This window comes from Nyctereutes procyonoides, unplaced genomic scaffold (assembly GCF_905146905.1).
Source record: "Nyctereutes procyonoides isolate TBG_1078 unplaced genomic scaffold, NYPRO_anot_genome, whole genome shotgun sequence".
In the NCBI taxonomy this organism is placed as follows: domain Eukaryota; kingdom Metazoa; phylum Chordata; class Mammalia; order Carnivora; family Canidae; genus Nyctereutes; species Nyctereutes procyonoides.
The window spans coordinates 20287043-20299239 of NW_026575030.1; the positions used below are offsets into that span (position 1 = coordinate 20287043).

General features: G+C 36.5%; 1 protein-coding gene across 4 annotated transcripts in view; it reads left to right on the forward strand.

The window, feature by feature from the left end:
• PCYT1A (phosphate cytidylyltransferase 1A, choline) overlaps positions 1-12197 on the forward strand; it is a 49507-nt gene that overhangs the window by 26081 nt on the left and 11229 nt on the right. For all 4 annotated transcript variants that reach the window (XM_055316000.1, XM_055315999.1, XM_055316003.1 and 1 more), the window contains exons 3-4: positions 6988-7087; positions 11894-12010. In XM_055316000.1, the coding sequence (XP_055171975.1) occupies positions 6988-7087; positions 11894-12010 (217 nt within the window). The remainder of the gene's footprint in view (positions 1-6987; positions 7088-11893; positions 12011-12197) is intronic.

Below are 12197 nucleotides of genomic sequence, written 5' to 3' on the forward strand. Positions count from 1 at the left end.
CTCCCTGCATGGAGCCTGCTTCTTTCTCTGCCTGTGTCTCTCATGAATAAATAAATAAAAGCTTTAAAAAAATATTTTTAAATGTTCTATCTTTAATAACTTTCTTTTTATTTTAGACAGGAGGTAGGGAGGACAGAGGGGGAGAGAGAGAGAGGGAATCCCAAACAGACTCTGTGCCGACCGTGGAGCCTAATATGGGGCTCGATCCTAGAACCCTGAGATCATGACCTGAGCCGAAATCCAGAGTTGGATGCTTACGTGACTGAGCTACCCAGTACCCCAAAAGATAGGATACTTAAATGTATCTTTTAATATTGAGATAAGATTCATATAACATAAAATTCACCATTTAAGCCATTTTAAAGTGTACAATTCAGTTGGTTTTTTAGTGTTTTCACTATATTATGCATCCATCACCACTAATTCCACAAAGTTTTCATCACCACAAAAAGAAACCCCATATCTATTAGCAGTCCCCCCCGTCCCCTCAACCTACTCCCTGGCAATCACTAATTCACTTTTTGTCTCTAAGTATTTATTTGTCTATTTTGGACATTTCATATAAATGGAATAATTCATACAGTATGTGGCCTTTTGTATCTGGCTTTTTATATTTAACATACCGTTTTCAAGGTCCATCCAGGTGGTAGCATGTATTAATACTGCATTCCTTTTCACGAGTGAATTATATTACATATAGACGTGCCATTTTGTTTATCCATTCATTAATTGATGCACATTTTGATTGTTTCCACTTTCTGGCTATCATGAATAATGCTGTTATGAACATTATTCATGTACAGGTTTTTAAAAATATTTATGTTTTCAGGGGCGCCTGGCTGGCTCAGTCAGTAGACCATGTAGCTTTTGATCTTAAGGTCATGAGTTCAGTAGAGCCTACTTTAAAAAATAATAATAAAAAATCTATGTTTTCATCCACTTGGTTATATACCCAGGAGTGTAATTTCAGGATCATTATGGTATTCTGTGTTTAACATTTTGAAGTTTTCCAAAGTTATGCACCAGTTTACATTCACAGCAGCAGTGTATGAGGGTTCCAGTTTCTCCACATTCTTGCTGTCAATGTTATTGCCTGTCTTTTTGCTCATAGCCATCCTAGTGGGTGTGAAGTGGTTATCACTGTGGTTTTGATTTACTTTTCCGTGATGACTAATGTTGTTGATCATCCTTCCACATGCTTTTTGGCCATTAGTATATTTTCTTTGGAGAAATGTCAAGATCCTTTTGCTCCCTCCCATTTTGTTTTCCATGGCCTCACCTAGGATCTTTCATAGTTGCTCTTCCTAGACCTGTTAACTCAGCCTTCTCTAGGTTAATGTTTCTAGTTTGATCTAGGCTTAATACAGAACTCAGTAGTCCGGGGGATCTCTGGGTGACTCAGTGGTTTAGCACCACCTTTGGCCCAGGGTGTGTGATCCTGGAGACCCGGGATCGAGTCCCGTATTGGGCTCCCTGCATGGAGCCTGCTTCTCCCTCTGCCTGTGTCTCTGTCCCTCTCTCTCTCTCTCTGTGTGTGTCTCTCATGAATAAATAAATAAAATCTTGAAAAACAAAACAAAACTCAGTAGTTCCATTAGTCATTTGGTGTTGCTCTGGTACATTTCTCACAGCAGCTATTCCACATATTTCCTACTTTCCTCAAGCATCCAATCTCATTTCAAACTACCTGTTTTTCATAGGACATTTTTTTCCCATAGGACATTTATGTCCTTCTTACTATACTGTTAAAATCAAGGACATCAGATATACATTTGTGTATCTTTCCTCCTTTACATCTAACATTGTCCTTTTATCACCTTTCATTCTGCTTTTAGAAAACGGTGATCTTTCTTATTTCTGAGGCTAATACTTTCCCCACTGCTTTCTTTTGAAGCCATTTCCTGCCATTTCTTTAGACTCTTCTTCCTTCCTTAGATATCTGTTTTTTCCTTCTCGATATTTTCAGTCCCTTTGGCTCCCTTTCCTCTGTCTTTGACATGTACAGATCTCCTTAACTTAAAAAAAAAAAATGCCACTGGATCTTCCTGTCTCCTCTAAGTACATTTCAGTTTTTCTCATTCCTTTTATGGATACACATCTCTACTGAGAGATTATTACTAATCTATTGCCTTTTCGTCTAATTTTCTTAAAGGCACTGGTGTTCTTTTATTAATATATTCTAGAAGATCTCTAATAGTCATTTGAATCTCCAAATTCAAAGACTTCTCAGTTCTCATTTTCTTTGATCTCAAGTCCTTTTTAAAAAACTTCTGGGCAGCCCCGGTGGCTTAGCAGTTTAGTACTGCCTTCAGCCCAGGGTGTGATCCTGGATATCCGGGATCGAGTCCCAGCATGGAGCCTGCTTCTCTCTCTCTCTCTCTCTCTCTCTCTCTCTCTCTCTCTCTCTCTCTCCCCCCCCTGTCTCAAATAAATAAATAAATAAATAAATAAATAAATAAATAAATAAATAATCTTTACAAAAAAAAAAAAAAACTTCCCCATTCCTGCTACTGATACTACAATCTTATTTTTCTTCAGTTTAAAAATTCATTGTAAATGCCTCTTCTCAAATTCAAATGACAATTTTTTTTTCTTTTTACCATGTCCTAGCCATTCTTCCTTCACAAAGTTCATTTTCTTCTCCCAATAATAATTCTTGAACTGGTCTAAGTATGCAAAATAATAATAATAGTAAATAATAATAGTAAAGTGGCTCCCTGTGGGGGGAAAACACTCTGAAATGTAGCATTTGCCATTTTCTGTGGCTGAGTTCAGACTACCAATGATTTAATAACTGCTCCATAAAATTCCTGAATACTTAACAGGCAACTCCAGTACACCATTACTAATAACTTTCAGAGACACAATAAAGCTCATCTTTGAGCTACATGTACTATTGTTAATAAACACTTTTTTTCTATTTGTCTTACAGATTTTTACCTGATTTATATATAAATATATATGCTTTATTGAGATATAATTCACTACCAGTATAATTTACATACCCATTTAAAGTGTGCAATCCGAGCAGCCCGGGTGACTCAGTGGTTTAGTGCCACCTTCAGCCTGGGGCATGATCCTGGAGACCCAGGATCGAGTCCCACGTCGGGCTTCCTGCTTGGAGCCTCCTTTTCCCTCTGCCTCTGTCTCTGTCTCTCTCTCTGTCTCTCCTGTCTCTCATGAATAAATAAATAAATAAATAAATAAATCTTTTAAAAAAATAAATGGAATCATACAATAAGTGGTCTTTTGTGGCTAGCTTCTTTCACTTACCATGGATATCAGGATCCATGTTGTAGCATGTATCAGTATCACATTCCTTTTTATACCCAGGTGTCATTTGTTTTCCTGAAGTATAACTTACATAAAGTATAGTGCATAAACCTTAAGTGTACAGCTCAATAGATTTTTATGTATGTATATATCCATGTAATCACCAGTATTCCCAGAAGACTCTCACATCCCTGCTTGTCATTATCTACTTTCCCTAAACTCCCTCCTTTTCCTGTGGCTTCTAGTCATCATCAATTAGCTTTGCCTGTTTTTTAGCCTTATATAGATAGAATCATAAATTATATTTATTATTTTGTGAATACCATATGCTTTTAGAAACACAAACTACTGTTAAGCAACTATTTGAGTACTAACTTCTAGAGGATAAATTGTCTTTAGATAAATTGTCTTTAATCTGTAGAGAAATCTCTATTAACTACAGAAAACTATATTTTTGGGTCCTTGGTCTATTCTTATCTCCTTTAAAAATGTTCTTAAAAAGGATAACACACACAATGTACCCATGTCTCCTAAATATGAATGTTTTCTCTTATAACTTTAGCGTATCTTAAACTAAACTTATAAGTGTTTTTTAAAAAGAAATTTTTTTATAAATTTTTTTTATTTATTTATGATAGTCACAGAGAGAGAGAGAGAGAGAGAGGCAGAGACACAGGCAGAGGGAGAAGCAGGCTCCATGCACCGGGAGCCCGACGTGGGATTCGATCCCGGATCTCCAGGATCGTGCCCTGGGCCAAAGGCAGGTGCCAAACCGCTGCGCCACCCAGGGATCCCAAGAAATTTTTTTTTTTAAGATTTATTTCTTTTTAGAGAGAGAGTGTGTGTATGGTGGGGAGGGACCAAGAAAGAGGGAGAAAGAGAATCTTAGGCAGACACCCTGCGAGTGGGGAGTCTGACATGGAGCTTGATCTCATAATCCTGAAATCATGACCTGAGCTGAAATCAAGAGTTGGATGCCCAACTGACTGAGCCAGGTCCCCCCAAAAGAAATCTGTTTAAATTGTAAAACCTAATCTTATTTTTTTTTAAGATTTTATTTATTTATTCATGAGAGACACAGAGAGAGAGAGAGAGAGGCAGAGACACAGGCAGAGGGAGAAGCAGGCTCCATGCAGGGAGCCTGACACGGGACTTGATCTCCGGTCTCCAGGATCACACCCTGGGCTGAAGGCAGTGCTAAACTGCTGAGCCACCCGGGATGCCCTAAAACCTAATCTTAAAGGGGTATCTGGGTGGCTCAGTCAATTGAGAGGCTCAGTCTTGGTTTCTGCTTGGATCATGATCTCATGGCGAACCTGCAGTCAGGTTCTGCACTCAGTAGGGAGTCTGAGGATTCTCTCCCTCAGCCCCCTCCCCCGACTCACACTTGTTCTCTCTCAAATAAATAAATCTAAAACCCAATCTTTAAAAATCCATCCTTATCTAAAAATAAAAGTGTTTTCCTAGTGCCTGGATTCAGCCCAATCATGATGTAATCTGTTTAGAATTAAAAATTTTAAGCAGACATCACTATAACCCAACAAAAATTAAAAGAATTATAAGAGAATATGAACAACTAAATGCCAAAAGTTTTGACAATTTTTTTGTTTTTTTTATAAATTTATTTTTTATTGGTGAGTTTTGACAATTTAAATGATATCGACATTCCTAGAAAGAGGCAAATTACCAAAACTAACCCAGAATGAAATAGAAAATCTGAATGGACCTATCCCAGGTTAAAAAAAAAAAATCAAATTAGTCTCTAAAAATCTTCTCACAAAGACAATACCAGTCCCAGATGCTTTATTGGTGAATTCTTTCAAACATTTGAGGAAGAAATAGTTTCCTATTTTGAAGAGTTTCAGAAAAGAGAGAATACTTTCTATCCCACTTTATGAAACCAAACATCAAAGCCAGGCAAAAATAAAGCACAAGAAAAGGAAACTATTGTTCAAAATTTCTCACAAACTTAGATGCAAAAGTCCTTAACAATATATTAACAAATTAAATTCAGGAATATATAAAAAGATTTATATAGCATGACCAAGGGGGATTTCACTCTGGAATACAAAGCTGGTTTAACATCCTAAAATCAATTTAATCCAATATACCATAAGTAACAAAGAAAAGGCATGTGACAAAATCCAAAACCTACTTACAAGACAAATTGCAACAAATTGCAAAAAGAAGGGCCAATTCCTCAGTTTTATGATAAATGGCATCCACAAAAGCCCAACAATTAACAGAATATTTAGTGGTAGAAAATTACATAGATCACCCCTAAGATTGGGAAAAAAGCAAAGATACTTGTCGTTGTTACTTCTTTTCAACATTGTGGTAGAGATTCCAACTAAGGCAATAAAGGATAATAAAAAGGAAATTAAAGACATCTAGATTGGTAAGGAGTAAATAAAACGTCTTTAGTCACAGATAACATGATCTCATATGTAGAAAATCCTAGGGAATCTATCAAAGTGCTAGAACTAATAATTGAGTTTAGTAAAGTCAAGGACATTAGGTCAATATACAAAAATCATCTGAAATTACACACACAGATACAACATTTGCACATATAAATCAGTTTGCATTTCTATATACTAGCAAGGATCTGGGACGCCTGGGTGGCTCAGTGGTTTAGGACCTGCCTTTGGCCTAGGGCCTGATCCCAGAGTCCCAGGATTGAGTCGCACATAGGGCTCCTTGCGTGGAGCCTGCTTCTCCCTCTGCCTCTCTCTCTGCCTCTCTGTCTCTTGTGAATAAATGAATAATAAAAAAAATACTAGCAAGGAACAATCCAAAAATAAAAGCAATTCCCTTCAAAATAGCATCAAATAAAATATTAAATTTAACAAAAACTCTTAAGTCTTTCCTCTACAGAGGAAAGAGCATTCTTGCGTTCTTTTTTTTCGCAAAAGTTTTATTTATTTATTTGAGAAAGTGCCAGTGAGAGAAAAGAGCACAAACGGGGAGGAAGGACAGAGGGAGAGGGACAAGGAGACTCCCCACTGAGCAGAAAGCCCAACAGGGCTTGATCCCAGGACCTGGGATCAGGACCTGAGCTGAAGGCAGATGCTTAACCCACTGAACCATGCATTCTTATTTCATCTTTGCCTCTGAGTAATTGCATATAATTCATATGCAGTAATTCATATAATTCAAGTTTCTTTGAACCTTGTTTTCTTCACCTTTAAATTGAGAATTATTGTACTTCTTGCCTCACAGGGCTGTTATGAGCATTAGAACATATCTACAGTGTAAAGGATTATACAATGATAATCATACTTTAATAGAGTATACAAGTGCCATTTGCCTTCCTTAGTTGACGTGGTGTGAAAATGTACTTAAAAACCTTGGCAATTTCATTACGTAGAACAGGGTCGGATGTTCTGCTGTAGGGCAAAGGAGCCATTATTCTGGACCCAGTTAGTTGGGATTATGCTTAGTTTCCCAGCCACCTTGCTCAGTATTACCCCCAAATCATCAGCAAGGCACTTATTTATCTTCCATATCATGATTTACCGATTTATTAATTTGGTAAAAGGTTGCAACTTGTCATTTTGAAATTTTTTTTTCTTTTGTATGTTACAGTTTTAGGAGGAATTTAATCACCAACATATTGAATAACTGATTGTACTTTAAAACTGCCATGTTTTTAGTATTTCAGTCTGTACCATTGAATTTAACTTTCTTTTCCTTCACTTTCCTCTTCTTAAGGGCTTACAGCAGCCAGCTCCTTTTTCTGACGAAATTGAAGTAGACTTTAGTAAGCCCTATGTCAGGGTAACTATGGAAGAAGCCAGCAGAGGAACTCCTTGTAAGTAAATGCCTAATTATTTTGTTGTTTTACTCTTGTTTGTAGCATTCAGTTGTACTTTATCAAATATAAATGTACTTTTTATATTCTTTTCTCAGTTTACCTGTAAAGGCTAGTTGGGGGGCAGTTTCCACCCATCTCCCAGCTATTCTATTTGGGAAGATAACTGTATTCCATAAAGTTTCATTTTTTTCTTATTATTATAAACTTGTTTCCTAGGATGTTGTTACAGCTAACAACAAGCTGTTGTTACAGCTAAGAGCTATAGTTGTACACACTTGCTTCCTGGGCTACTATAAATAGCTATGAGGTATAGTGGAACAGAGATATAATAGGATATGAGGCCAAGCTGAATTAAAATCTTGTCTGTTTTTTACAAAGGTCCAAATAATATGTCAGGATGTCATATTTTTAATAGCCTTCAGAATTGTCCTCCAGATCTCCCTTTCTATAGGTTACTATCCTAGCTATGATGCTGTTGATTTATAGAGGACAAAAATATCCTAAGTGGGGAGATGCTTATCACTTAACTTTACTGATAAAATTTTTTAGGGTTTTTTTTTTTTTTTCAAAGACTCACTTTATTATTTTTAAACCCTGTATTCTCTATTTGCATGCTTAGTTTACATCATTAATTAGCAATTTTTGACTACATGAATTATTAAGATGTGTTCTAGATATTCTTCCTGTTTTGGACAAGTAGCTTTAGGGATCATCCTAAAGAGAAACTTCTTTGAGTGTTAGGAATACAAAGTCCTATAGGTAGCTGTCCTTACTTACTCCACAAATCTATGCATTTCCAGTGTGTAGAAGGTATTTGTGATTACTTCTTAATCACATACTTAATGTGTTAGTATGTTTGCTCTCGGTTGTAATTGAAGAGTAGGGAAATATGAGTAGACATGAATACTGGACAATTTCAGGCAGAGATCCCAGTACTCCTTAGCTATATCTTGGCTATATGGAGCATAGTTTCTGAGTCCTCAGAATTCCAGAGAATGCTTTTTTTTTACAGAAGTGTTTAACTGTAGCTTATATTGATCACAAACCTTCTGACTCACAATAAGGTTATTTTGGGCTTGGGCTTGGCTCCCCTTGAGTAATAAGCAGGCCAACGGGGCACGGTAAAATGACAACAAAACGGTGTAGTGGTGGCAGGTCAAATTTCACAATGCCATCAAACAGTTCAAGGATCACGTTCAGATGTGATGGTAGAGCCTGTTGAAGGCAAGATCTTTGCATATTCTCTCTAATAACACACATTCAGAATGCAGTACCTCACCCAGATCTGATTGCATTAGCCATATTACCCAGCTTTTGCTAATCTATCCACAAAAATCACTGTGGTACATAAAATGTATGTGTGTGCATATGTACTATTCCCAAGTTTTAAAGCTTATAATTAACAAGCACTAACTAATCTAATATTTAAAATTTTAGAATTAATAGAATTTTATAAATAAGTCATTTTTGAGATTATCCACTGTATATCATCTCTTCATTATATACATGAAGAAATTGAAGTTCATAAAAACTAAGAAGTGAAAGCTCCCCTATAGTAAAACAAATGATAGTGATGGAATTGAAACTAAAATCTTAAGTTTTTGCATCTTTGTGTTCTTTTTACCCTGGAGTGATGCTGCTCCTTTTAGACGTTAATTGTAAATAATAAAGAACCATCGGCAAATTGATTGCATTTTAAGTGGAACAAAAAGTCACAAATTAGCCTGTAAAGTTTGCTGGTCTAATTTATCTCCAGTTTTTCTCCTATATCTCGTTCAGTCTGTCCAGTCTTATGTTAAGTAACCAAGTGTCTGTTCATGCCAGTGTTGGACAAGGAGTAAACCAATAAAGAATCTACACATGCCATAGTTCATGAATTTTAAACCAATAACTAGTACAAGGGGCATCCCTCCCCCCCATGTTTTCACTAGGGAGGTTAAGGGAATACAAGAAAGGAGTTGGTATAATCTGGGAAAAAACTCACTACCCAGAGAAAAAACAAATACAGCTTGAGAGATGAAAAGCTTATTTCTTTTGGAAGATGAAAGAAAAAAGTCAGCTATATGTTTTCTAGGAGAAAGGAAAAATGGCAAAATCTGAATGGCAATGGAATCTGTTACGGACAAAATGTTTTGGTGATAGATATCTGAGAGTATATATCAAAAGATACAGTAAACTGAAACACAGGTCTGTTCTGCCTAAAAAAGAACATATATTTATTTAGCCAGCAGTAGTGCAAGGCCCATAATTTATACAAATCAGGACCATTTTGAAAATGAAAGAGGGTTGCTCTTATATGTGAGACAACATATAAATCAGGGTTTGGGTGGCCATCCTGGCCAGTTAGCCACTTGGTAAGAGAATAGATAACTTGTGCTTTGTCCCTACATTTTCTCATTTAACAGTGGCCCCTCCTGGCCATTTGGTTACTATATTAGCCTGGATTTGCTAAAGACTTGGCAGGAGGCAAGTCATGGGGAATTGAGAATTTGGGTGGCTGGGGAAACACTGAAGAAGGCAAGAAGTATGTCTGGAGATGGTCTGATAAAGGGTTTGGTGGTGACTTGGCCTGATACGGAGAATTCACGCTGGCAAACAGCCAGTTGATCAACAGCATTCTGTACTATTTCCGCCATCCTGTAAATGTGTTTATGGAGCTAAACCCACCTCCCCATCTTGCTTTGCCCCTTTGACACTATTGTCAAAGAAACAATAACAAAATACTCTTAATTTTTATATTCTATGCTTTATCTTTTAGGATAAAAAAAGTAAGATCATAGTCATGCTGATTTGTTTCAGAAAGATAGAAGTATGTTAGTTACTTTGTGGTCATGATTTCTAGGATGTACAAGACAGATTATTTTCCTCAGATTTTGTTTTGTTTTATAAATAAGGAAACTGAGTCTTACAGTGGTTAAGATTACAGAGGAAGGAGGCTGGTTGTTAAGTTGAACTGTAACCTTTCTGACTCTTAAATATTTTATATTATTTGTTTTTCATTATATTGGCAGATCTGTTTTATTTAAAAATTTTATTTCCTGTATTATAAAACCAACACATTCCCATGGCCTAACATTCATAAAGTACAAACAGGGTACAGAGTGAAATTATCACTATCTCACAGCCACCCAGTATCCCTCCCTTCCACCCTTATAGTAGGTGTATCATGGTACATTCAGTCCTTCCAATGAAATTTAGGTTGTTTCCAATTTTTATTATTATAAACTATGTTGCAGTGAATAACATACATATTTACAAATACATCTGTGAGTTAAATTCCTAGAACTGGAATAGTTGGACCATTGTAGAAGATAAGAAAAGATCTGATGACTTTAGGTACTTTGCAGAAAAAAAAAGGTAAAAGCATTTATTTGTCTTTTGAGATATGGTCTAATTACACTTTTTTTTTTTTTTTTAAGATTGAGAGAGAGCTGGAGGGGGAGGGGCAGAGGGAGAGGGAGAAGCAGATTCCTCACTGAGCAGGGAGCCCAATGAGGGGCTTGATCCCAGGACCACAGGATCATGACCTGAGCCAAAGGCAGAGTCTTAACCAATGAGCCACCCATGTACCTCTCTAATTGCCCTTCTTAAAAATTGTACTAATTTATATTTCTATCACCAGTGTATGATTCCTCAGTTTAAAAGCTACTTGTTTACAGGTAAAGATATCTGGAAAGAGAAGTCCACATACCTTCTGAGAACCAGTTTTCTCCCCCTTGATTCATTGTCTTCAAGATAGGAGGGAAAAGATGTATCTTATCCCTACCTTCAGTATGGTATATTTGATGAGGCTCCCCTATATTGGATGAGGCTCCCAGAATGATGTAGCTGCTCTGTTATTTTCTGCTGCTATAGTGGAATACTCTTATTTTATTCACATACGGAAATATGTTACTAGGACTTGTTAGATTTATTATTTGAAACACGATGAACCATTATGTCAATTCCATTCTCAACGTATTTGTTTGGGTTTGGTATTAGTCTTGTACCCCTAGAGATCATTTCCTGGCCTTTCTTTCATAGTCCACTACTACTAAAAATAAATTGGCCATCTGTTTTCTATTATTCCTACTAAGAGAGAGGAGAAGAGGAAAAACTCTAATATAAAGTCCTATAATATTTATATTTGACTTTCAAATACTTAGTATATCACCATCTACTGATAAAGTATAACATCATGCTCGCTATCAAGGAGAAATACTTGAAGGAATCCCATCTGTAACCACAGGTATTGAGGGTGAATCTGGGACTTAGAAGCAGTAAATTGGTAACCTACCCTTTTTCTCTTTCTCACCCCTCTGGATCACTTCTTACTCACTGGGCAATTGAGGGGAGGTTTATTTTCAAAGCAAAGTTTAGTTATAAGTAATTAAGGTAGCCTGAAAATGAGAGAGCAAGCAGCCAGAGAATAGCTTAACTATACTCTTTTCAAACATGACTGAAATTTAAACATAAGCTGAAGGTGAGGATTTTGAAGTTTAGGACACATATGTAACTGTTCCCATTCATTCACTTCTAAAATAACTTCAAGAAAAAGCAATCGTGAAATCCAGTTACAGAGCAGTTTGGTGAAATCAGGCTAACATAGAGTCAATGGATGTGATGTCAAAAGGTCTTTGTAGCCAAAAAAATCTGTGATGTTACTCCTCACAACTCCAACCAATCCTTCCATTAGGTGAATATCTAGAGAACACCTTGAGAGAGGGGTATGCAAGGATGGAACACAGTGCCATTTCCATTTGTCAAATAAGAGGTTTTGAATCTCAGTGTGGTTTTGTGATACATTCTTTCCTTTGGATTTAGGTGATCGGCCTGTGAGAGTTTATGCCGATGGAATATTTGACTTATTTCACTGTGGTCATGCCCGGGCTCTAATGCAAGCCAAGAACCTTTTCCCTAATACATACCTCATTGTAGGAGGTAAGAAAACATCTTATGACTTTAGGTGCTTTCCAGAAAAAAAAAATTATAGTAGCATTTTTCTCCTATTGTAACATAAATACTGGTTTTTATTTTGGTTGTTTAGTTTTGTTTTTAATATTTTATTTATTTACTCATGAGAGACACATAGAGAGAGGCAGAGACATAGGCAGAGAGAGAAGCAGGC